The sequence below is a fragment of the Microtus pennsylvanicus genome, chromosome 2 (assembly GCF_037038515.1).
Source record: "Microtus pennsylvanicus isolate mMicPen1 chromosome 2, mMicPen1.hap1, whole genome shotgun sequence".
In the NCBI taxonomy this organism is placed as follows: Eukaryota; Metazoa; Chordata; class Mammalia; order Rodentia; family Cricetidae; genus Microtus; species Microtus pennsylvanicus.
In genome coordinates this window covers 127,106,974-127,134,023 of record NC_134580.1, presented here as the reverse complement: position 1 = coordinate 127,134,023, position 27,050 = coordinate 127,106,974, and the positions used below count along the sequence as shown (strand labels likewise).

General features: G+C 36.2%; 1 protein-coding gene across 2 annotated transcripts; it reads left to right on the top strand.

Moving 5' to 3' along the window:
- Window positions 1–24,510, top strand: Rad21l1 (RAD21 cohesin complex component like 1). Of its 2 annotated transcripts, XM_075962473.1 has the most exons (13): window positions 1–2,870; window positions 3,218–3,347; window positions 4,972–5,065; window positions 7,146–7,252; window positions 10,002–10,172; window positions 12,066–12,158; window positions 13,044–13,160; window positions 13,866–14,092; window positions 14,456–14,543; window positions 15,618–15,742; window positions 18,124–18,210; window positions 20,809–20,886; window positions 22,725–24,510. In XM_075962473.1, exons 1-13 carry the CDS (start codon window positions 2,727–2,729, stop codon window positions 22,911–22,913), a joined length of 1,650 nt encoding a protein of 549 aa, XP_075818588.1. In that variant the 5' UTR covers window positions 1–2,726; the 3' UTR covers window positions 22,914–24,510. The 2 variants fall into 2 exon arrangements, with proteins under 2 accessions (XP_075818588.1, XP_075818587.1); XM_075962472.1 differs by lacking the exons at window positions 1–2,870; window positions 3,218–3,347; window positions 7,146–7,252 and having other exon boundaries at window positions 4,977–5,065.
- Window positions 24,511–27,050: the final 2,540 nt, after the last annotated feature.

Below are 27,050 nucleotides of genomic sequence, written 5' to 3'. Positions count from 1 at the left end.
TCACGCCCCCTCCCTCTCACGTGCTGAGCCCCTTGTAGCCTTTGCCCGCCCGGCAGCCGCCAGCCGCTGGAGATCAGCGCCTGGGATCCTCCGCGTGTCGTGCGGGGCTTTGCCGCCCTCGGACACCGCACTGACAGTAGGGCTGGGCCTGTGATGCGGGGCATGCTGGGGGCGGTGGGCGAGTTGGGTGATGGCGGGGATGCGCCAGCCTGGCAACTCTGCGTTCTCTTCAGCACCGAGCCCTGAGGCCCGCCTGAGGAGCGACCTGGTCCTGCCGCTTCACGCGCGCTCCGGGAGCCTGTGACGGCCGGGACCTCTCAGCGGTCCCAGCTCCCCCGGCAGCGGCTTGGCCCTCAGTCTCTCCAGCCCTGACCGCTGCCCTCAACCCAGTGCCCTCCCACGGGGCCTCGCCCTCCCCTTGACCTCGCGCTCTCCACCACCCCTCAGTCCCTTGTCCTCCTCCTGGCCTCAGGCCCCTACCCACCGGGCTTGCTAGCAAGGCCCCTAGACACCTGCCCCGGCCACACCTCCTGGCCTTCCCTTCCCTCTCTTCCCTTTGCAGGGTGGGTTTCCAGGAATGGTCCCCTGCTCCCCCTTCCTTGAGTGAGGAAGTAATCTGTGAAGAACGGAGGGGTATTGGAGGAGCACGCGCGGGTGGGGTGGGGAGACATGCTCAGGAAAGCAGGGGCTCCGGAATGTAAAATCCCAGCGTTTGGCTCTTTTTCTTATTATTTTAATCTATTGCTGGGGGGGGGGGCATTTTAATTGTCTCGCACTCGAGAGCATTTTTTATTTTTCATTATTTTTATATGTATGTATGTATGAATGTATGTATGTATGTATATCAGGTTCAAGACAAAGTTTCTCTGTTTCGCCTCAGCTGTCCTGAAACTTGCTTTGTAAACCAGGCTGGGAACATTTTTGTTAAAAAAAAAAATCATTAACTCAGGTTTGGAATTAATTCCAAGACAAAGGCAATAGAGCCATGGCAGGGCAGAAGCCATAACCATATCGAAGTGTCTCCGTAGGGATTGCGTGTGGTTTAGTACATAGTGTAACCTTTAGTTTGATTCTTGCGGTGGAAATGGGCATTGATCAAAGCTGACCTAAGATATTAATTCTGTGGCTGACATTATGTTTGCCTTCATCTTGGCTCAGTGTTCGCTTTTACCAAAACTTCGGGTAGGAAAAAAAACTTGTATGGTGGCAGTTTCAGATGACATATGAAAGCAGATGTCTAAGTGATATGACATCTCTCCTCATTTTTTACTGTGAAATAGAGCCTGTGCTGTAATTAGTAGTGCAGGCGGGAGAAATATCTATTTGTTTCCTGTCTTTTTGTTAAGCAAAAATTATATTAGCCTTATTTCAAAATACTAAAATTCAGTGGGGGTTTCTTTTCTGACTTCTGATTCATTTTCCGTAGTTTCTTTTTTTAAAATTTTTTATAGCCCTTTGGAATTCTGTTGTTTTAGCTTCAACATTATTATATTTAAAGCCAGGCATGGGGTACGTATGTGTAATTCTAGCGCTTGGAAGAAACAGCAGCAAGTTCGGGAGTTCCAAATTACCTTTGTCTATTAGCAAGGCCCTTTTTCAAATAATAATAAAGGTTAATAATATTTAGCATCCTAAAGAGAAAAATGAGGTTACATACCTAGATAAAAATTAGTGATCCAACATCAAATTTTTAATTGTTAGAAATCAGATGACCTGTTTCTTACTTTTGTTCACTACTTTCTTTTCTTTCTTTTCTGTTTTTCCTTTTTCCCTCCAGAAACCTTCATGTACCTGTTTTGTTATATTACTAAGAAGAAAAATTAAATTCTATGAAGAATAAGAGAAAAATTGAGACCATTGATTAGAATACATTTAAACTGGGTGTGATTCACAAGTTTCTAGACAAGTTTTTGCCCTTAGATTTAATCATATTCTAAATAAGATTTTCTTTTTTTCCTCCTTCCTTTCTTCTTTCTTTCTTTCTTTCTTTCTTTCTTTTTTTGTTGTTGTTTTTGTTTTTTCATGACAGGGTTTCTTTATGTAGGCTTGGCTATACTTGAAACAAATTTTTAAATCAGGCTGCCCTCAAACTCACAGAGATCTGCCTCTGGCTCCTGAGTGCTGAAATAAAAGGTATGCACCACCATTACCTGGCTAAATGAGAAATTTTTGTTTTGTTTTGTTTTTCGAGACAAGGTTTCTCTGTGGTTTTGGAGCTTGTTCTGGAATTCCCTCTGTAGACCAGGCTTGCCTTGAACTTACAGAAATCTGCCTGTCTCTGCCTCCTGAATGCTGGGATTAAAGGTGTGTGCCACTACCTCCTGGTTTTTAATTTTTTTAAATAGTGATATTTCTTTTTATTACACTTATTTATTTGCTTGATTTATTTTTTTGAATATTAATACTTAGCTTGCATGTATGTATGTGTACTATATGTATTCTTGGTGCCTACAGAGGTTACCATAAAAGTTAGAAGAAGGCACTGAATTTGAACCTAGATCCTCTGCAGGAACAGCCAGTGGTTTTAACCATCTCTCCATCTCTCTATTTCTTTAATAAGAAAATTAATAACATTGGATTAGGAGATAATTTGAGTATTGTTTTGTAGAATTAATAATAAGTTTTGCTCACAGTAAAAGAATACCAAAAAAGCTTTCTCAACAAATTTAAGACATTTGTTTTTGTTCTCTCTAGTTTGTTGAATATAATTAAGGAATATAGGCAACATGTTTTACACTCATGTGCTTATGAGTAAACGAGGGCCATTGGCCAAAATATGGCTTGCAGCTCACTGGGAGAAGAAACTCACAAAGGCGCATGTGTTTGAGTGTAATCTGGAGATAACCATTCAAAAAATTCTCTCCCCCAAGGTATGTAACTGATTAACATTCGTATTAGCCATGGCTTCTGCAGAAGAATTAAAATACTTTCCGAGACAGTTTTGCTTTTCAAATTACCTCTTTTAATTCTCCCCCAGATTATTGTCTGCACAAAGACACTCTAATAACTAATACAGCATTTAAGTGAAGTATGGCTTTGCTGAATAAGCAAAAACTAAAGTCAATCATTCTATATGGTGAGGTTAAAAGGTGGTTTACTTAAATAAGAATATAACATTTGTTTTTCAAAGAGAAGTTATGATTTCGTTAACTTTCAAATAACAACATTTACAAACCTAATATTTATTATTCTAACATTTTTTAAAAATTATTCAAAGGTGAAAATTGCACTCCGAACTTCAGGGCACCTTCTTTTGGGAGTTGTTCGAATCTATAATAGGAAGGCAAAATATCTTTTGGCAGATTGCAGTGAAGCATTTCTTAAGATGAAGATGACATTTCGCCCAGGTACATATACAACGTTAATTTGTGTCACTGCTGACTTCTCTTGGCATTTTTGTGTTGGGTAGTCTCTTTTTATTAGTAGCATGCTGTATACAATGAACATAAACTTCATTTTGACTGAATCTTAAGTTTCCATAAAGCTAATTTTCCAAAACTTGTTTTGTTTTATTATTAATATAAGAAATACACTTAAAATCATCATGATTGTGTAAGAAATCAATACACTTATTTTTACTGGATCATTTAATTTGCCATACCTGTTTTTGCCTTTATGAGAGTAAAATTATATATTGACAAAATATAAATACTGATAATTATAATTGTTTTTAGAATTCTTGAAACTCCTAAATTATTGGCAGTTACGAAGTATTATCAAAATTCCTAGACATTCTGCAATACTATATTTATATATGTTAAAAGTACAATTCCTAACATTTTTTAATTTACATAAAATCTGTTCTGCTTTTAAGATATACATCATTTTCTTTTCTGTTTCCCCCCTTTTGTTTTTGTTTTTTCAAAACAACACAGCTTCTCTGTGTAGCTTTGGAGCCTGTCCTAGAACTCACTCTGTAGACCAGGCTGGTCTTGAACTCACAGAGATCCGCCTGCCTCTACCTCCTGAGTGCTGGCATTAAAGGCGTGTGCCACCACCACCCAGCTCCAAAGAAACTATCTTTATTATATATATTTTCCTAACTTTTACAGTATCTACGTTAGTTCCTTTCTTATGCCATCCCTCCATCAACATTTGTGGATTCTGACTGAAAGCTCTTTTTTTTTATCTTTCTCATTTAAAATAGTTTTAGAGTCTTTGAATAGATTGATATGCATATCGACTTTATTTTACTTGCTCATTTATTATTTATGTATCCTGCAAATATTTATTGATTCATGCTTTGTGACTAACATGATGTTAAGCTTTAGAAAATACAAGGACAAGCAAGATAAATAGTTCCTTTTCAGTCTGATGAAGAACTCAGATAATGAAAATGTTTTAAAAACAATATAATAATTACAGATTGTGGTCATGCTGGGATTAAAGGCATGTGTTACTGCACCTATTAGTGGTCATGTTACAAAGGAAACTAAACTAAGATCTACAACAGAAAATAACAGAGAAGTTCATTTTACAGGTTAATTAGGGAAAACCGTTGTGAGGGGATAGAAGTTAAACTCACACTTGAAAAATGAGACATACTCGGTACATAAGTAGTGACCGAAGGAATGGTTGTACAGGCAAATGGAACTACAAGTATAATGTCTTGAGGTAAAAAAAAAAATGCTTGCCTTTTTCAGGGAACAAAAAGACTAGTGTATCTGTGGAGTATAGTGGTGGAGGAGAATTCTATAGATGATGTATGATAAGAGTGTAGGGCCATGGAAGCTCCAGTCAGAAATTTGAATTTTATTGTAGTGAGGAAGGTGCTTTATTCATGCTTAGGTCTCTAAGCACGAGAACTATCTGATTTGATTGCTTCTGGAAACTGTTATTCTGTCTGCTTCATAAAAAATGTACTGCTGAGGGGCTATAGAGAAGCCCATGAGAGATGATAAAGATTTAATTGAAAGTTTAATGTTTCATAAAGGATCACTGCTTATTGTGTCTCTTTTTCATTATTTTTAGGACTGGTTGATCTCCCAAAAGAGAATTTTGAAGCAGCTTACAACACTATCACATTACCGGAAGAATTTCATGATTTTGACATCTATAATATAAAGTAAATCATTTTGTTTTCTTGTTTTCACATTCAGATCTAGTGGCGGCAACTTCAACTAGATAACAATTGAACAAGTACAGTTGACAAAAGCTTAAATTGTGTAAAATTTGAAAATACAAAACAAAAATGTCTAATATTTATTGAATGTTAGTATTGACAGTATATTCATCTAATAAATATGTATTAAATAAATGTCTTACCTATGCCAGACATGGTTCTAGGCATTGAAGAGATAGCAATGAATAAAACAGTTTCTAGCCTAATGGATCTTATATTTTAGTTAGTATAGATTGATGATAAATAAAAATGCAATGTGAAGATAAATAAATATTAAAACAAGCAATAGGATTATCAGGAAAAGATTTTCTGATCAAGTAAGAACACAAGCCTAAAGGAGCTAAGGAGACAAACCTACAGTAACATATAAGAATGTTCCAGTGGAAATACCCAGAGAAGTAAAAAAAAAATCTCTGTGGAAATGGCAAAATAAGGCAGATAAAATACAAGTGGAAAGGCTGTAAGACAGAGTGCAGCGGATATGCTCAGGAACAGCAAGAAAGCAAGCGAGATGAAGTAAGATGAAAGGACTGGGTAGTAAAGAAATGAGGTCAGAGAAGGAGCAGAAGATGCAGGTGACAGGATGTGTAGGCTACAGTAGAGATTTTATATTGATGGGAGAAAAAACACAGTCAAGTTTTGAACAAAGAGTAGAGGAGTGACTAGATCTAACTTGGTCTCAGCATGCTCCCTCTGGCTACTTCACAATTATGGGGAAAGAAGGAAAAGAAAACCTGAGAGATTATTGTAGTAAGTCCATATGAAGTAGTATGGAATCAATTCTCAGACTGCACTTTATTAAGATGCTAGCAATCAATGTAAACATGATATATTCATGAATTGGATATGGCCCTAAAGAAGTAAAGAATGACTATTTGATTTGGGGCATATCTTAGGATTTCTATTACTGTGAAGAGACACCATGACCATGACAACTTACAAAGGAAAGTATTTAATTGGGGCTGGCTTACAGTTTCAAAGGTTTAGTCCATTATGGCCATGGCGGGAAGCTTGAGCATCTGAGACATCAGATCCCGCCCCCAGTGGCACACTTCTTCAACAAGGCCACACCTGCTCCAGCAAGGCCACAAGTCCTAATAGTGCATTCCCTGTGGGCCTATAGGGGACATTTTTATTTAAGCCACCACAGGGCATAAAATGGAGCTACCACTTTCTGAAATCAGGATAACTAAAGAATGATAGGTTGAAGAAAGAGAAAAAAGGAAGTAAGTTAGGTTTTGGACAACATATAATTTGGGTCTGAATTCATGTGTGTATTTCTCTAAGTACACATATAGAAACTTAATCCTCATGGTGGTTGTATAAAAGGTGGGAGCCTTTAAATGTGATGAGGTTTTGAAAGCAGAGAGCCCTCCTTAATGAGGTCTGTGACATTATAAAAGAGCCCAAGGGAGCTTTCTTGTACTTCTAGCATCTGAGGATACGGAGGTGAAGAATAGGCCCATATTAGACACTAAATCCGTGGTACCTTGATCTTGGCTTCCTAAACTCTAGAACGGTGTTTAATGAATATCTGTTTAAAAACTACCCAGTTCTTGTCAGAATTGACAAAGGAAGACCAAAGTCAAGATACAGTAATTCAGAGGCTTTGCTTCCTGGTCTTCCTACACCCTCATGTGGTATAAGGATCAAGATGGTAGTTTGGGGCCACACAAGCTCTGCTCGTGAAAACAGAACCCTTATGACCTGGTTACTTCCTAAAGGCCTCATCTCCTAATAGCATCAAACTGGGAAGTAGATTTCAGTATTTAGACTTGGAAGGAACACAAGCATTCAAGCCATAGCAAGAATGATCATCTGTTCAAATGCTCAAGTAAATTAGCAACTAAAAACCACCACTGGATTGAATAACCTGAAAATTATTTGTGTAAACATGTGCCTAAAAATTCATGTGCATAAACATACTATTGATAAAGTAAAAATCCTTTTATGATAAGCTGATTTTGATTTTTTTTCCCAATATTTTATACAACCATAGTGTTCTACTCATGTTTCTCTATAGTGATATTGATGTTTCAGAGCCCCTTGCTCAGAACCAAAGCAAACCAGAGGAAATCACACTTAGAGAAGAATATAGCAATGATCTGCTTTTCCAAGCTGAGAGTTTTGGTGAGAATATTTGAGAAATCAAAATTATAAGACAACATCAATTATATTTGCAATTTGTATGAAAATAGTCACAATAGAGATATCTGTAGAATGGATGTTTTTATGTATAAATATAGTCTCCAATTTTTTTCTGGTCTAGATGCTAATACCCTCTATTATGGAATATTTCTTTATAATTTTTTAAATCCAAGCATATTTTGAATTTCTATATCAGGTGCTCTCATAGAATAGAACAGTACTAATTGGGAGCATGGGGAGCATGGGAGAGGGCTGAAGGGGAGGGGAGATGAAGGGAGAGGAGCAGAGAAAAATGTCTAGCTCAATAAAATCAATAAAAAAATTAAAAAGAATAGAACAGTACTAAAATTTAAAGATGTAGGTTCTGTGGCTGATATGGTGACACATGCCTGTAATCCTAGCTAGGGCTTTATAGTAAGACCCTGTCTCCCTTTCTTTCTCCCCTGCCCCCCAAAAGTAAAGTAGTTTCTGCCCTCAAAGCAGAGATATCCAGATTAACATCTGGTATAGTTTATATATATTGGGGCATTATATTTTACTGCATAAAATTCTTTCAAATATATTTTGTCCCATGTATGATTATTAGTTATAGTGTACAGCTTGATTATGAAACATACAGTGATTTTTGAGATGTTAAAATACGTTTGGAAAAGGCATTTGTTTTTTGTTTGTTTTTTTTTTTTTCAAGACAGGGTTCTTTGTATAGCCATGGCTGTCCTAGAATTCGCCTTGTAGACCAGGCTGGCCACAAACTCACAGAGATCCGCCTCCCTCTGCCTCCCTTACTGGGATTAAAGGCATGCACCGCCACACCCAGCTACTGATTGATTTTTTAAAGACATCTGAATTGTCTTCCATATCTTCTGTCTGCTTTATTAGTTGCAGTATTATACTACCTTCCTTAAAATCTTCCTCCATTTTCTTCCCATATTTTACACATTTCTGCAAGAGTAATTGTCTTTAAGTACATTTTTGTCCACCTATCATTCCTCTACCTAAGCACCTTGTGTTCCTGTGACTGTATCAAACCCCTGATATTCCTCTCCTCAGTGCCTTCTACCAACTCATCATTTTTATCAGTTTATCAGCCTCACTATAGGCATTTTCCCCTACTAAAGTGTATGCCTTACCATCTAATCAATTCAACTTAGTTGTTCACAGTTCTGTATCTTGCATAATTCAGAAAAGTGGAGCATCATGTCAGTCTGTAGTTCTAGGTTTGAATCTGGACTTTTTCCTGTATATTTGCTATGTATAAACAAATGACTTAACTGAGTCTGTAAAGTAGAGATCCTCCCAGCAACATCAAAGGTTATTTTCTTTATTCTTGCCTTTTGTCCTCTCCACCAATACGTGATTTTCTCCCTCAAACTTTAAGAAATGTTTATATTAATCCATCCTATTCTTGATTACAGTATAAATTTTAAGGTCATGATTATTTCACCCTGAAATCTCAAGATAGATAGATAGATAGATAGATAGATAGATAGATAGATAGATAGATAGATAGATAGATAGACAGACAGACAAATGACAGCCTCACTACTTAAGCCAGCCTTGTGTGAAACTCAGATTGACTTGTTGTAGCCTATTGAGTGCTGGAATTATAAGTGTGCAGAACAATAACCAATTTATTCTCAGACTTTTGAAATGCCCAACACTTAGAATGTAGTGTCTGTTCTAGAGTGTTATTCTCTGATTGAGCAAGGCTGCTTTTTCTTTTTGGAAAAAGCTGACCCTGAATGATATTAAACATGTTCTTAGTTCTTTCTCAAAAAGTCATTAAGACCATTTAGCAAGTTTTTAATCCATTGTGACATAGGTCTAGAGACAAATGTACAATATGGGTGATAACTTCATGACTTCTTTACTGTATAATAACTGACATGGGTCATTAGGAGAGAAGACCAACCTCTTATCTTCAGGGTTCAGAATCCTAAACATAATGACTTTAAAATCCAAAGCTGGACAGAACGTGCCAGAGCTGACTTTGGATCTTCTGTAACTGTCAATATAACCTAATGACTAAGTGTTCAGTTAATGTTAGCTGGCTGTGCTTTGTTTAGTGTCCTATCTCCCACTCTTGGTATATTCTATAACTATTTACTGAATGATTATTATAAGCTCATTCTTTACTATTTTAACATACCTTTTGGGGGGTTCTCTCTGTTGCTCTGGCTTTCCTACAACCTGCTCTGTAGACCAGGCTGGCTTCGAACTCCCAAAGATCTGCCTCTCTCTGCCTCCTGAGTGCTAGGGTTAAAGGTCTGTGCCACCGCCACCAGTCGTTTTTGTTGTTACTGTTTCAGAGGCAGGGTTTCTTTATGTAGCTCTAGGCAGATTTTCCAAATTCTTCTTAGGCATAAACTATTCTATATAAAATGATATGAAATAATACTTGGTCAAATAGAATGTGATCTACATAATGCATAGGGAATCAGTCTACTCCCACAGCGTTTTGACCTTCCAGGACATGACTAAATTATATCATAACTACAAGCTCTACTGAGTGCTCTGGCATTTTTTCCTGTTGTATTGGGAGAGTATTAAACTTGGAATCTAGTCTATGTTGATTAACTGGGTGTCTTCAATTGGATAATTCAATAATTTTAAAACTTTTATTTTCCACATAGAATGAGGATGAATTATACTAGATGATTTAAGTTTCTTCCAATTCTAAAAGTTTATGTTTCTATGATTAGCTTGCCACTGACGATATACATTTATATAGGAAATGAACCTGAAATCCTCAGAAGACAGAGCTTATTTGATGTCAGCGTATTAATGAACTCCAGTGGTCTTGTAGTTGAACATAGTTCTGGAAGCCTCATTGAGGAAAAATCTTTGTTCTTTGACAATGGAGATGGATTTGGAGATGAAGGAGCTGCAGGAGAAATGATTGGTATGCTTTCTGGTCATAAAATATCAAATATTGAAATTGAATTTTCAGATATATATCTGTACTTATAGGTCAGATTATTTTTCACATATGTTTTCAAAGTCTATAATATTTTAATCTAGGCCTAGTTAATAGGTATCTGTTTAAACACATTTCTATAGAAGCTATTAACACCTATCTGTTTTTATTTGTGTCCTTAAACTTCGGAAAAAAGTGAGGTTAGTATACTCTTCAAAAATGTACTAGATTATATGCTGGTAACATTGTCTTCTTTAATACAAATTGTAAAATATTCTTCAAGGTCAGTATAGCATTTTATATTTAAATTACAATATTAGTATAAAATAGACATTTTGGAGTGACACTGGGAAAACAAAAGTATGTATTTTCAAGATTATTAGTTATATGAAATACATTTACAGGTTTTTTTTCAGTTTTCATTAAAAGTCTAGTTATCAGCCAGGCATGACAGCTCATATCTGTAATCTTAGTACTGGGGAAGCTGAGGTAGAAGAATCATGAGTTTAAGGCCAGCCTGAATTATAAGGAGTTCTAGGCCACTTTACTACCTAATGAACCCCTATCTCAAAAGAGAAAAGGGAGTCGGGAGAGGAGAGAAGAGAGATGTGGGAAAAAAGAAGTGTGGTTTATCCCTTGTATAAACCAGGGCTTCTTAAACTTTTTCTATCCACAACCCACTTTTGCCCAAGAAATTCTTATGTGGTCCTTGGTATACAGATATGCAAAATATGCATACAAGGGGTTGGAGAGATAGCTCAGCAGTTAAGAGCACTGATCGCTCTTCTAGACAGACTGGGTTTGGATCCAGTACCCACATTAAGGCTCACAACCATCTGTAACTCCAGACCCAAGGAATCCAAGACCCTCATCTGTCTTCTGTGGGTACTGCACACATGTGGCACACAGATATACATACAAGCAAACACCCAGTACACATAAAATTTAAAAATATATTTTAAAAATTAAAAAATAAAATGTATATACAAACCAAGTGTTTACCAATAATGAATGAAATAAATTTATTCTAACATAATTATTTGGTATATTATATAATTTTATCATTTATTAAGATAAATATTCATGAAATTGAGATAATATGCTTACTTTTACATTAAAATACTAAATCTTGGGGCTGGAGAGATGGCTCAGAGGTTAAGAGCATTGCCTGCTCTTCCAAAAGTTCTGAGTTCAATTCCCAGCAACCACATGGTGGCTCACAACCATCTGTAATGGGGTCTGGTGTGCTCTCTGGCCTTCAGGCATACACACAGACAGAATATTGTAACATAATAAATAAATAAATATTAAAATATTAAAAAAAACTAAATCTTTGCTAAGGTTTTGATACTCCAGGGTGTAGAGCATTTTCAATGTTTTTCAGAGTTGATCAATATTTCAATTTTAGAATTTGCAGTAATGAAAACACTGATTTAAATAGTTATACAATATTAAATGTCTTTATTTGCTATAATTAAGTCATGTTTCTTTTAGAACAGGAAATGTTGTACATATAGTAAAAACAATGCAATTCATAACATAGAGTAATCTTTCATCTGTGCCAGGACATTTTAAGGCCATGTGTTTGGCATTGTATGGTACACGATAGCATACACAATGCAAAGTGCACGTTGTTTATTTAGAACCAAGGCTACAGTGAAGTGGCAGAGTGAAGCATGGGTGAGCACTGCCAGAAATAATTTTGATTTTTAATTGGTTTTCCTTCTTGCCAAAATTTTCATAACACCCAACCCCTTCTAATTGAGTTATGTGACCCCATATGGAGTAAAAACAATTCAAGAAGTAAGAGTATAATGTCTTATATAAACTAATGCTAGAAAATGTTTAGCTAATAAGTATTTATTTATGTTTTTAAAGACAATTTGTTGCAAGATGAGAATACCCTTTTAGAAGACATAAATTCAAACAAGGAAACTTCTCTGCCTCCTGAGCTTCCCAGTAGTATAATAGGTATGTTGAAGTCTTTTGCATAGAAAATGTATAGATTCCGATGTTTGGAACTTCTAAGTTTCAGCAGAAGAATATTGTCCTTCAGATTCTCTTAATCCAACCCTAGATAATGTAGAACAGGAAGTTAGAGTCTGAAAAAGTAATTAACCAGGATTGGCTTTAGTAGAGTATATTTATTATTCTCAAGCAGTATACTTTCAAATCCTAAAAAATAATACGTTATATGGGAAGAAAAATTATCACACTGTATGACTTGACCATCGGTGTACCGCTTGAGAGAAGTTATAAGTTATCAACTGAGCTTATTTTTCTTTAATTGAAATTCTTACCAAAATTCCTCAGATGAGTTGATGCCTTAAAGATAGACTTTTCCTTAAGTATTAAAAATGTAATCAAAACGTTGTTTTATTTATTATTTCCTTAAGTATTAAAAACAAAATATAAAAACATTGTTTTCACAATGTTTGATGTTGCATTTGTTTTGTGACACAATAATCAAAATTAAAAACAAAAAGTTTTGGGCATTCAAAACTTAGCTGTGGTTCTTTATGGGTCAATTGGCGGTTCAACAGAACATAGATACTTTAGTTGTCGTAGCAAATTTTTATCAGTCACTTTTTTGTTTTGTTTTAACTTCTATGTGACTGTAGCCCAGCCTGAGCTATCTCATGTGTAAATGAGGGTGATGCTATTTGACTCACTCAAAAGTTGAGGGTCCCAGACCATTTATTCCTGAACTTCTTTGCCTCTGTTACGGTTCATTATTCTAAGAATTAATGTATCATCCCAGCTAGCAGTATTTCCACAATTATTTTTCTACTTTATTTCTCCTATTGTCTTCTAATGTGTGGCATAGTCATATGCTTCTGTTTTTGCTTTTATTAGTAGAACCAGGTAATTCAGATGACCAGTGCCTACCTGAAGATGAAAAAGTAGATGAAACAACATCATCAGATGAAGAAGAAGGGCTTACTCTTGACCCAATTGATGGTTTAGTAAGAGGTCTCATGTTTTTATTTTTATCTTTGGTACCCTGGTATCTTAATTGCTTTGAGATATGCAAACATCCATAGAATGTTACAGAAGACTGCCAGCATGATAATAGCACTGGGCATTAAATAAGAAACGAGTATGAAAGCTATTAGAGATAATTCTTTCAACACATCTAGTCCTGTTCAAATCATATGTTCAGTTTGGAAAACTGGAAATTTAAAAACCGAGTTCAATTCAAAACATTTTCAGCTTTACTAAAGACAAGCTTGACATCTGCCTTCTGCATGGTGTGGAATTAGCTGCCTACTTAGAATTCATATATGAATTTCAGTGCAGGAGGTGAAATACGCTGGAGAGATACACATTAATGTTTTGAAACATTATCGTATTCCACATTTTAAAAAGAAAAGCTCCAGATTCTTTAACTGCCCACTCCCTGTTTGCCATTTTTCTGCAGTTGCCCATTTAACAAGTGAACAGGGACCCTCTTAAGCACCTTCAAACAATACTTTGAAAAATGTATCAGCTTTTGACTGCTCAGGTACTCTAACTTTGCAAAAACTTTACAAAGCTTTTTTTTTTCAAAGAACAGAAGGATTTTCTTCCCAGTGCAACTCTGCAGGTTATTTGTGATATCCTTTCCTTAGATATACAGTAGCCTAGAATATCATTTTACAAAACTTTCTAAGTCCATTTATGCCTGTTTCCCTCTAGACATTGCTGAGAGAAGGAAAAACAAAAAGAGGAGGTTGCTCATAGATCCAGTCAAGGAGATAAGTAGCAAGACTATGCATAAGCAGCTTACTTCCTTTGTTGACACCCTCATGGTTCTGGACCTTGCACCCCCCACACAAAGATTGATGATGTGGAAGAAGAGGGGAGGAGTGGATACACTTCTATCAACTGCTACCCAGGATCTGATTCATGATGAACTGAAAAAGGTAATTGTTTTCATCCTTTTGCATGGATATGATGTTTGTTTCTAAATAAATATGTTTATTTACAATGTAATTGGACATGTGGGGAAAAGAAACCATTATTTTAAAACTTAATTTGTTTAATAATTGTGTATAAATGGCTTTCCCTCCCAAGACAGGGACAGGATCTCATTATGTAACTCACTACATAGATCAGCCTGGCCTTGAATTTACAGAGATACACCTGCCTTTTTCTCCAAGGTGTGCACCACTCTGCCAAGCTTGGAAAATTGTGTATGAATGGCTTTTACTTTTTAGCATATGTGCTTGTGCTTTATTGAATTGCTTTATTAATATAAAATCAAGAATATAAATGTGTTTTTACAGTTGTTTGCAAGATGCTTCCTGTCCTCTGACTTAAAACTTATACAGAAGGAGTCAGTAAGGAAAGAAGTGGGAACCAAAAACATTTTAGGTAAGATTTCCTAATTCTGTTAATGTCAAGGAGAATGTTGTGTAAACAAAAATTGAACTCTACGTCTCAGAATGAAAACTAGGCTCAAATCTGTATTGTCAAATATAACCACTATCTATAGAATAGTATTTTAAACTTAAAATATTACCTTAGTATAGCATTTTTCTGCTTTTCACATTAATATCTGTTCCAAGATGTCACTGAAAAGATAAAATATAGGCCAGTTCTTGTGTCACAGGCCTGTAATAACCACGCACTCAGGCAGGATTGCAAGTTCAAGGCCTGCCTGGGTTACAGAGCAAGTTCAGAGCCAGCTAGGTCAAGTTAGTTAGATGTTGTCTCAAGCTAAAACACACTAAAAGGACCAGGTGATGTAGTTCAGTGGGAGAGTACTTGCCTAGAATGTGTAAGGCCCTAGGTTTAATACCCAGTATCCTCTCTACACACATACAGAAGATGTTATTTATGTGTGTGTATATTTAGATATTCTCTTTCTCTAACCTCCTCCACCCTGAAGGCAGTATTCACCAACTCTTAGAAAAATCTTTGTTTCTAGCAGAATAATGTTTCATTTTAAAACAACCTAAAACTCAGATAGTGATAAGAATGTACTTAAATATTACAACTATCCTAAGGCCAATATCACCCTCAGCCTAGAATGAAGTTGACAGAATGTTAATAATAGCTAATTATTGCTGTGACAGTTATAAAGTAGTGTAACCATTACATTATGTGATGAATAAACTTCCTTTCCCAGTGACCATTTCTGAAGTCATTAAAATTTACAAAATAGTACACCACAGTGAACTTAAACTATTCCTGTTGTCCTGTGAGTGAGTGTGTGAGTGAGGATGAACGGAGGATGATGGGAGGATGATGTGAGTGGAAATGATAAAGAAGCAGAGGAGGGGAAAGGGAAGATATAAATTATGTGAGACTCGGTAGAGTTGGGAAAGTTGGACACTCCTCAATTAAATAATAGATTCCAAGTTACTGGCCAGAAGTTTTCTTTTTGAATAGTCATATGCCAGTTCAGGTCTGAAATGCACTTGGATAACACTCTCTTCACTTAAGAGCCCTCAGTGACAGAAGAGCCGAGTTCCCACGGAGACTTAGATCAGCTCCAGGTTTGGAATGATGTGACTGATGGATCTACGGGTAGCTTTCAGCAGGATATCACTATGAATATTAACTCTGAGGTAAGTTAACCAGAGATAATCACTGAAATATTTTTATGCAACTCTAGTGAAGTAATATTGAGAGGCTAATACATATTCTTACAGATGCAGTTCATATTTCATCTCATGTTGTTCAACAGTTTCTCTAAGTGTCATTACTATAAGATAAAACATAATTTTAATCTGCAAGACAATATTCCTCTGAAGTTTTACAAGATAAGGTAGTTTCATGCTGAAGCAGTATTTTATATGACATAGCAAATGAGTGATTGTGCTTGAATCTGGTTGTATATTGTATATATTGCATGAGTTATGGGGTCTCCTACAACTCTAACCGGACATTTGTGTATTGTTTCTCATCATAAATTCACCCATATTTTTCTTCTAAGAACAACATTTTAAACTTCTCAACTATCTTTACCTTAATTTTGAAAGACTTTCTAAAAGTATATGACCAAAACAAAATACTTTTGTCACTCTGAAGGAACAGGAAAACAAAAATTTTCTTTGAAGACAGTTTTGTTTGAAAACTTAGGAAAATTTATAATATTTGGGCATGGAGGTGCTCACCTTTAATCCTAGCACTCAGGAGTCAGAGGTAGATAGATGTTTGACTTTGAGGCTAACCTAGTCTACAGAGTTTCAGGACAGCTAGGGCAGAGAAACCCTATTTTGAAAAAATAATATAAAATACCTTCTCATTTGTTACTTAAATATTAGGGTCTTATTGATAAAAATAAAAACAATGTTTCTCAGGTATGTTCTATCATCGTTGTTAATTTTTTTCTGATGAAGAAAGGTTTTTCTTAGGAGTGAGGAAACACATAGGAAGCACAGAGAGAAAGACTCTTTGTAAAGCAGGGAAGGGGGAGCTTGGGAAGCAGATGCCCTCCTCATTGTATTTTGAAAACCATTCAGAAAATTCACTTAATCCACATCAGAACTGTATTAACTGGGAGGGAAGACAATTTCAGAATACATTAAAACAGAGCATGTTTGACTAAATGCTTGATAATATACTGCACACTGACACTGTGAGTTACCATGCTAGCTGCCTTTTGGGGGCTTGGACATTTCCTAGAATGTTTTGGATTAATTGCATTCGCAGAGGAAATCTCAAAACAACCTAATATGGACTCTGTTAGTGTTCACTCTTATGCAGATATATAATAAAAAAGAGTAAGGTGATCAAGGAAAAATATAAAAATGTACCATTTATGGAGAAAAGGAGTACCAGGAAATGTAAACAGATTAAAGAAAGGCCAGATACTAAGTGGAATAAAAGGAGTGGTGACTTCAGAGTAAGGCCCCACCCAGCTAAGCTTCTAATTTGTGAAAAGAGTTAAAGAAAAGCACAAGGCCAGGCAGAGTGGTGCCCACTTTAATTCTAGCCCTCGAGAAGCAAATGCAGGCAAGTCTCTGAATCTGAGGCCAGGCTGGTCTACAGAGAAAGTACCAAGCATATGTCACAAGTGTCCAGGCAATGAGGCCTAGAGAAGCCATTGTGTGAAGCTGTGAAGTTGAAGCTTGGATTACCTTGGAGATCCCAAAATGTTGGAGATACCAGAGCTGTAGGATACCTGCCAAGAAAAGCTGCTAACAGGGAGTGGAACCAACCCAAAAGGAAGAAGTGTGTTGCAGTCAACAAAGCTGAAAGAGTTGGAGATCTGAAAAGTATTTTTATATCAGACATGGAGATGCAGAGTTTGGAGTTTTCCCAGCTATTTTTTAGTCTTGTTTTAGTCTTTCCTCACTGTGCTCCCTTTTGGAATTGTAAGGTACATCCTGTGCCATTATATGTTGAAAATACATGCTATGCTTTTTCATTTTGATTTTGCATGGACTTACTGTTAAGAGATCGCATGGGTCTCAGAAGAAACTTTGAATTTTAGACTTTTAAACAAGTTTGAGACTGTTATAGACTATGGGGACATTGAAATTGGACTAAATGCATTTTGCATTATATTACGGCTACAAGCCTATAAGGACTATAAGTGGAATGAGGTGGTTTGAATAAAAATGACCCCCATAGGTCCATAGGGAGTGGGACTATTATGAGGCCTTATTGGAGGAAGTGTGTCACACTCTGTTCCTGCTGCCTGCAGATCAAGTTGTAGAACTCTTGGCTGCTTCTCCAGCACCATGTCTGCCTGCATGCTACCATGCTTCCTGTCTTCATGGTAATAGACTGTAAGCCAGCCCCAATTAAATGTTTTCCTATTTATAAAGGTTGCTGTGGTCGTGGTGTCTCTTCACAGCAATAGAAACCCTAACTAAGACAATAGGTTAAATTAGTTTGCAAAATCATTGTTTATATTAATAAATCATTTAATAAAATTGAGAGTTGTTCATATTATAACCACTAGCAGAATTACCTGTAACTTCTGAATTTTCTTTGGCAGGATATCTTTGATATGGCTTCTCCAGCTGCTAAGACATTATCTTCAATGAATGCTTCCTTGGCCCAAGAAAATTGTCCAGTTGAATTGGTAAATATATTATAGTCTTTGGACAATTTTCTTCATATTTAATTATTTTTAGATTTAACTTAATTTTGGAAATTTCATACATATACAGAATGTACATGGTAATCGTATTTACTCTCCATTATTCTAGCATATCTCCCACCAACTCTAGGAATCCTTACTTATACTCAGTGTATTGAAAAAAAAGGTCATGGAAGTAGGAGGAGTGACTAATAGGGAAGAAAGAAACATTCTTAAAAGTTGTCTTCCTAAATGTTATTTAATTTATTTAATTAAAATTTATTTATTTGGCTTGCAGAATTTCCATGTTTATTTATAAGTTTATAATTTAAATTTATGATCTCAAGAAATACATTTAGCTGGGCTCTGTGGCCCTTACCAGACAACAGAATCATGAGTTTGAAGCAAGCTTATACTACATAACCCCAGCTACTATGACTCACACAACAGCTGAGATATCTGTGAATCATTTGGTGAACTTTTTCTTATACATAAATTATTTTGAGAGTCTAAATAAAGGAAAGTGTACAATTTTTATTCTTATCAAAAGTAGGGGCATGTTTTAAAATGCTGAGAATCACTGTTTTAAATCATTCTTATCTTTGGAAATTATACTATATTAGGATATAACCTAGGACATAAGTTTTATTTTTTAAAAAATAGTGTGAGCATCTCTTCATCAGTATCATTGGCGCAAAACTTGTATCTGTACGAAAGTTTTAAAATCAGAAAATGAAAATGCTTAAAATCAGAAAATGGTCTGCTTAAAAAGTCACATTTTGATAGTAAATGCACAAATTTTATTCACTGGCTCCCTATGCATTACTACCAGGTTTCTTTCTTTCTCTCTTTCCTTCTTACTTTCATTTTTCAAGATGGGTTTCTTTTTGTAGTCCTGACTGTACTGGAACTAGCTCTGTATACCAGGCTGGCCTTGAACTCAGAGATCTGCCTCCTGAGTACTAGGATTAAAGGTGTTTGCCACCACAGCCTAGTTTCCTTTTTTTAAAAAAGATATACACATGCATACATACACATAAAATAAAAATCTTTTTATGGTTTTAAAATTTTTATATGTTCAAGTGTTTTATCTGTATGAAAGTACACCATATATGTTCTGGTACCTAGGAAGCCAGAAGAAGGTGCTTGGGTCTCTTGAAACTGCAGTTACAAGTGGTTGTAAGGCACCATGTCGGTACTGGGAATCGAACCCAGGTTTTCTGCAAGAACAGCCAGTGCCATTTCTCCGGCCCCCAAATTACTTCTTTGAACCTTATCCCAGAGTACTGAGGGCATTTTTTAATTTAAAGGTATTTTATCAAAAGTTGTTCAGTAAACAACTATCAAATCACCTATTAGGTCCTGGTGTTAAATTTTTAGATTTATTATTTTTATTTATGTGCATATATGTGTGCCTACATGAATTTATGTGCAAACAGGTGATTGAAGAGGCCATAAGAGGCCATTGGATCCTCGGGAACTGGAGTTATAATACTTGTCAGTTACCTGATGTGGTGCTAGGAACCTAATCCAGGTCCTCTTCAGGGACAGTAAGCACTTTTAACTACTGTGTGATCTCTATAGCCTCTTTGTTTGTTTCAGTGCTTTGTTTGCTGTTGCACACTATGGTCAGAACTAGTGCAGAAAAACTGATAAAATAGGTCAGAACTGCTACTTCTCACCCATAGTCCTTTGCAGCCTGTTCTGTTTTCTTTGTTGTTATTGTTACTGTTGTTTTTATCAGATAGATCAATACCTTTCCTGAGCCAAGACCCCATTCTCACGGCTCATGAGTTGTTAGTTTATAAGAGATTCTACTAAATATCAAACCGTCTATGGAAGTGATTCAGCTTTAAAATACAAAAAAAGAGTAAACCAATCAGATGACAGACAGCGAGTTAGCCTTATGTAGACAAAGTACCTCAAAAATCTGAAATTTCTCTTAAACCATTTTTAAGGGTGTTTATGTCATCAGCTAGTTCATATAAAGGCCTTGCAACAACAGATTTTCTGTAATTTTTCTGTGTACTCCTGTCACTGGAGTTCAGATTGGCCAAACTGAAAATCCTAACCAAAAGTGGGTGACTTTGCTAACTTTACTTTTCAAAGTACATAAGGGCACAAGCTCTGAGCTGCATCACCAGTTAAAACTGCAGTCTCCTGCTTTGGATCTCTTTATCAGAAGGCATGCCTGGAGGCAAGGTACAACCCTGTACAGGTTTCGTTTCGTTGTGTGACAAAACTTTTGCTGGGGATACACACTACACATGTCTACTCACCCCAGACAGGAAACCCACAATAGACCAATGTACATATACAAAGTCCATCTTGGTGAGCCAGTGAGTTTTATTGGGGTTATTTATAGGAGTATACATGCTGGGTTACTTAGCTTTCCTGTAGGATGGAATGTTTTAATCTTGAGGACTCTATTGCACAATAATTGTCTCGTGTTTGTGCCATTCTCTTCTTTATCAAACCAGACGTTTTTTAGGCAGGACTGTGTTACAGTTATGTTTCTGTAGAAGCTAATGCAGTGCATGGTGAATAGTAAACAGTCAATAAAAATTGCTTAAATGAAATATTTATTAATCATTCAAACAGGAGTCATCAGTTAGCAAACAAAATACTGAGGCAGAGAAATGGAATCAACGATTATTTCAGACATTAAATGAATTACGGGTAAGATGGTATTTTTATTTTACTTACTTTGTGTGTGTTTATGCACATGTAGTGTATGTGCACATGTATATGCATGTTCTTGTATGGGGATGCATGTATATGCTGGTGCTTGTATATTGTGGGCCACAACCGGCTTCCTCAGTCTCTCTCCACTTTGTTTCCTGAGACAAGGCCTCTCACTGACCCCAGAATTTACTGATTCAAGCCAGTCTAGCTAATGAGCTTGCCCTGGAGATCCCTTGCCTCTGAGCAGATGTGAACTCTAGTCCTTATAAATGCATAGCAAGCACTTCATCCACTGAACTATTTCCCTAGACCTTGATTTTGATACTAAAAAATAAATAATATATTGATTTGAGCATCCAGATATTTATGAAAACAAGATTTTTTTTTATATTTTGTTGTTGACAACAAAAGTCCACTGAAGTGAAACGGTTTTGAGTGATATACCTAGGGCTAAATATAGAAGAGAAAAGTTGATAAGGATGACTGTCAGTTTCTGTTTCAAAGGTTATATAAATAATAAGTTTTCACTGAGGCTTCATAGTGTGATTATAATTATTTTCATGTAAATTTTATGGTTGTGTTATATGGTTAGTTATCTCTTTTTTTAAAAAAAAAAAAGATTTGTACATATCTAGGATTCTCTGTTGTTGTTGAAACCATGCACTGTCTTACTTTAAGATCTTTTGTGGTGATTTTTATTTTCTCTCTGGAGACGTTTAGAACTTTTATTTGTCTCCAATGCTCTGAATTTCATGATGATGCACTCTGAGGGTTTTTTTGTTTGTTTGTTTCAAGTTTATTGTATTGATTTATTGGGTAGTTTTAATCAGAGATAGCTCAGTGGTTAAGAGCACTTGCTCTTGCAGAGAACCCAGATTTGATTTCCACTATCCACATGGTGGCTTACAACTATCTTAACTCCAGTTTCAGGGGATCTGACAGCCTCTTCTGACTTCCATAGGCGCACATGGGTTATACAACATACATTCAGGCAAAACACTCAAACACAAAATATTTATTAATTAGACTTCTCTATTGTTGCTTGTTGTACAATAAAGTATTTTTACCCATTAATTTATAAGTATTTTAGACTGTCAAAACCTAGTATTGACATTCCTAAAAGTGCTTTACAATCACCCAAAGATAAGTATAAGACACTGGCGTATAAGATAGGTATAAAACACTGGCAAGTATTTGGTCCAGTATTTCTGGGTAAATAAAAACTATGCTTTTGTAAGAATCTAATTCCAAATCCTAGTATCCATTGAAAGTGCTATGTTCCTCCACAATTTAATACTATATTGTATCTCACTTATTTAGTAGGTGTACAGGCACCGTGTGATAACTCCAGCCAGGAGATGTTTACATAGCTACATTACCCAGCCACTGAAACCAACAGGTGCACTTCTACATGTACTGCAAAGGTTATTTTACAGGCTTCTCTAATGCCTTTAAGGCGAAGACCCACAATGGACTTATTATTTATTATATGTGAAACCTCGCAAAGTCCTGTGGGTTTTTCCTGTTTTTAAGATGAAACTAATTGCACTTTCCATAAGAAATATTGATGTTAATATCACTTTTTAAAAACTAACATTTATATAACACATAAATTTGTATAAACCTTAGTAGTTTTGATGCATTTTCTCAGTAAAACAGGTTTGGTCTCGGTGATCTATGTTTTTACACACTTATTAGAGCCATTCTGTTACTCTTTTTAAAGATATCATAGCTTATCAAGAATTGCAGTATTTGTTCATTGTACATCTGCAGACTGCTTTACTTCTAATATTTTTTCCCTTTTCTTTTCTCTTTTCTGATTATTTTCCAAGGAACACAAGAAGATGGGGATGCAGTCTTTTAGTCTGATAAAGCTATGCAGAAATTGTGACCGGAAACAGACAGCTGCCAAATTTTATACCTTTCTTATCCTAAAAAAACATCGAGTTATTGAACTGAGCCAGAGTGTTCCCTATGCCGATATTATAGTTACAGTGGGACCAATGTTCCATAAGATGTGAGAGAGATCCAGAGCATGCAGGTGTGTGCCATCACTGCCACTGCGGCATAGACTGTTCAGTTTGCTGGAGAAGCTGTCTGGAAGCAGCAGGTGTCTGGCCACTTCACAGGCAGGCTGGCCTCCCATTTTCTATCTAGGGACAGAGCAATCACAACCAGAATTGGAAACCTATGTGGGGACAGTTAGGTCATTTTTAACTTAACTGCTTTGAATGTATACATTTATCATTGCCCTCATCTGAGTGTTGCATTTAGATTGTGTTTAGGAAACATTCAAGATTGTTTTGTAAAGACTGTTTTACATTGGATTATTAAAGTTTGTGGAGTTAGTGAATAGTTAATATTTTCTTATTTGATCTGCTTTGTAACATCATTGATAGTACCTAATTCCCTGGATTTTAATCTAATATCTTAGTTAAAGAACTATAAAACTTGTTTTAAATTACCTGAGTTACTTAAAATCTGGTTTTGGGCCATTTAACTTTTTCATTTAATATTTAATAACTTTTATGGTCACCGTTAATGTTCTAGCAAAACCAAATCTGCTTATGTTAAAAAACAAAACAAAAAACTGGCAGACACTTGTTAATGTTTTATCTGCACATTCACTCTTAGTAAAGACAACTGCAAAAGATGCTCTTTTAATTCGTGTGTATGGAACATTTTAGACAGCAAAAGCATTTGTTTTCTTAGTAGAAGTTTGAGTCAAAATTTTTCATATGCTCTAAGAACTTCAAAATACTCTATAAAAACTGGCCTATGGCACTGTAAATAATGGTGCTGGGTTACACTGTAAAACAGTTCAATTCTAAAGATTCTTTGAGTATATTTAAGATACAAATAACAGAGTTGTCTTAAATATTTTTACTTTCAAATTAATGCAGAAATTAATTGGCTTGATTTTTGGTGTACAGGCCTATAATTTATATATTTATGTAAGTGTGAGTGATATATATCTCCATCACCACAGTCTAGACATAGTCAGATCACCTTTATAAAAATCCTTTTCAGGGAACTGGAGAGATGGCTCAGCAGTTAAGAACACTGACTGCTCTTCCAGAGGATCCAGGTTCAATTCACAGCATCCACATGGCAGCTCATAACTGTCTGTAACTCCAGTTCCAGGGGATCTGACACCTTCACATCAATGCATATAAATAAATAAGTTTTTAAAAATCCTTTCCAGGTTATCCCCTTGTGGTAGTCCCTCTATTCTAATAGCTGGCCACCATTCTCCATGATTACACTTTTGTCTCTTTGGAAATGTTATATAAACGGAATTATGTAGCAGGTAACCTTCTGAGCGTGGTTTCTTTCACTCAGTGTAGTACCCTTGAGATTCATCCAAGTGCTTTCATGTATCCGCATTTTGTTCCTTTTAGAAGCCAAGTAGTATTCTGTTGCCTAGATATATCAGCTCATTTATACTCTTACCCATTAAAAGACAGTTATTTCCAATTTTGATAATTTTATAGCTATAAGCATATATAGTTTTATACAATTAAAAGTGTTTATTTCTCTGAGTAGCATTTCTAAGTCATGTAAATGCATATTTAAATTTATAATAAATTATTTGCCAGAAGTTATACCATTTTGCATTTATAATAAAATATGAGAGCTTCAGTTTATTTGTTTTTGGTTTTTTTGGGGGGCGGGGGAGACAGGGTCTCACTATGTAGCTATAGCTGATCTGAAACTCTATTGTAGACCAGGCTGACCTTGAACTCACAGAGATCTTCTGCCTTTGCTTCTTAATTTCTGTGTAAAGGAGTTGCCACCACACTTGTAGGTTTGATAATATTTTTGTTGAATATTTTTTATCTATGTTCCTTTTTTACAACCAAAATTTTTATGTGAAATATAAAGATACAATCTAATTTCTAAGATGAAATTAAATATATATATAGTTTTACTTATAAGTATGCTAAATCAAAAGCTACACAATAATAAGAAATATCATTGGGGCAAATGTGGGCACAGACGAAAACATCTTTGAATCCCCTGTGTCACTGAGCACCAAAACCCATCAATCAGGTGCACAGGGGTTAAGAGCACTGACTGAACTTCCAGAGGACCCAAGTTTAATTCCCAGCACCCTCCTGGAGGCTCACAACTATCTATAACTACCCTTTTCTAGGGATATCCTACACCCTCTTCTAGTCTCCTCAAACACACAGTACACAAACATATGCACAGGCAAATACTCGTACAAATAAAATTAATTTTTAAGAAACAAACTCTTAATCTCCAAGCAGTCACTGAAGGGGAAGGAACTGTGCAGGGGTGGAGGGGACTGAAGGTCTGAATGGCACTTTTAAAAGGACGTGAGTTTCTGAGTTTGGTGAATGTGGAATTAACTTGACTTCCCAGCTTAAATCTGGGGAGTTGGAACTTAGTAGCAATATAATTTCCACTTGGAAGCTGTGACAGAGAAATGTCTAAACCTTACCTACCTCAGTCTCAGTGAAAACAAAATCAAAGATCTCAGTACAGTAGTAGCTTTGCAAAATCTTAAAAGAATTGAAGTTTTGACTTGTTTAACTGTAAGGTCACAAACCTGGAGGATTACAGAGAAAGTACTTTTAAATTGCTGAAGTAAATCACATGCGTAGGTGTTTTGGGCAGGAAGGTAATGAAACACCAGACTTGAAGTATAGAAAAGTATTTCAGATGGATAGGGATTCTTCAATTCTTTTTTTAAAAAATATTTTTTATTGTTTATTGGTGTGAAGGTGTCAGATCCCCTGCAACTGGATCTTCAGACAGTTGTGTGCTGCCATGTGGAATTGAACCCGGGTCCTCTGGAAGAGCAGTCAGTACTCTTAACCACTGAGCCATCTCTCCAGCCCCAGATTCTTCAATTCTTTCAGAAACCTTTAGAGTATGGCATTTAAAATGTTTAAGAATTTAGGACTTTTCATGACAATGAGACACATTTGCTCCTGGCAGCACCAATCTACTTCAAGAGGAAGATGGGCATCAAAGAGGCTCCTTATGAAGTTGGTTAGCCATTTGGGCAAGAAACTGTTGCATAAACTGGACATACAGGACCCACAGAGCAATGAGTGTTAAACTTGCCTAAAGATGAGAGGATCCTTCGGGGTTCCTGCTTCACAAAAGAGTCTGCAAGACATTCTGCAGGATATAGAAAAATGTGTCAGACAAACTGCCAATATAGGTGGAACTGTCTTTAAATTTTCCTGCTTCGTGGAAAAGGCTGCTGGATACTATGGGCCTGTAGGCTAAAGATGGATTCCCCAACGGTACAAAAGAACTTTGCGTGACTGTCCAGGCAGCGAGATGTCTCTTTCAATTCTAAAATTTTGGAAGTGGCTTACAATGCACTTCCTGTTTACTTAGGTAATATTATATCCTTCTGAGGTCTTTGATAGAGTTAAAGAATTCACAGTTGTTATAGTTCTCCTTAGTTATGATAAAAGATAAAGTAGACATAAATATTGTAACTGTAATTTTATTTGATACCTGTTTATTATATGTAATTTTACTATGTTAAAGTTAAAGCCTTCCTTATTGTTTAAAAGGAAAAGGAGAAATGGTGTGGGAGGTCCTTCTGTTTGTGTGTTGCTTTCATTGGTTAATGAATAAAAAAACTGCTTTGTCCTAGTTGATAGGGTAGAACTTAGGTAGGCAGGGAAGACAGAACTGAATGCTGGGAAGAAGAAAGCAGAATCAGAGAGACACCACGGAGCCACCAGAGACAGACATGCCGAATCTTTCCTGGTAAGCCACCGCCACGTGGCAATACACAGATTAATAGAAATGGGTTAAACTGAGATGTAATTGTTAGCCAATAAGAAGCTAGAATTAATGGGCCAAGCAGTGATTTAATTAATACAATTTCTGTGTGGTTATTTTGGGGCTAAGCTAGCCGGGCAGCCAGGACAAACAAGCCGGCCCTCCTTGCAACACTAAGGCAGTGGTTCTCAACCTTCCTAATGCTATGACCCTAATGGTGACCCCCAACCATAAAATTATTTTAGTTGCTACCTCATTACTGTAATTTTGTTACTTTTACAATTGTAACCTGATATGCAGGATATCTGATACGCGACCCTGTGAAAGGGTTACAACCCAGAGATTGAAAGCCAGTGCCCTAAGGGGCATAGTAGATGCCTCTC

Excerpts from the sequence above, each read along its gene's own strand:
- Rad21l1 (XM_075962473.1), top strand. The coding sequence starts at position 2,727 with ATGTTTTACACTCATGTGCTTATGAGTAAACGAGGGCCATTGGCCAAA. Across the intron at positions 12,159-13,043 it reads GCTTCCCAGTAGTATAATAG|TAGAACCAGGTAATTCAGAT; the intron begins GTATGTTGAAGT and ends TGCTTTTATTAG. Across the intron at positions 14,544-15,617 it reads GGGAACCAAAAACATTTTAG|AGCCCTCAGTGACAGAAGAG; the intron begins GTAAGATTTCCT and ends TCTTCACTTAAG.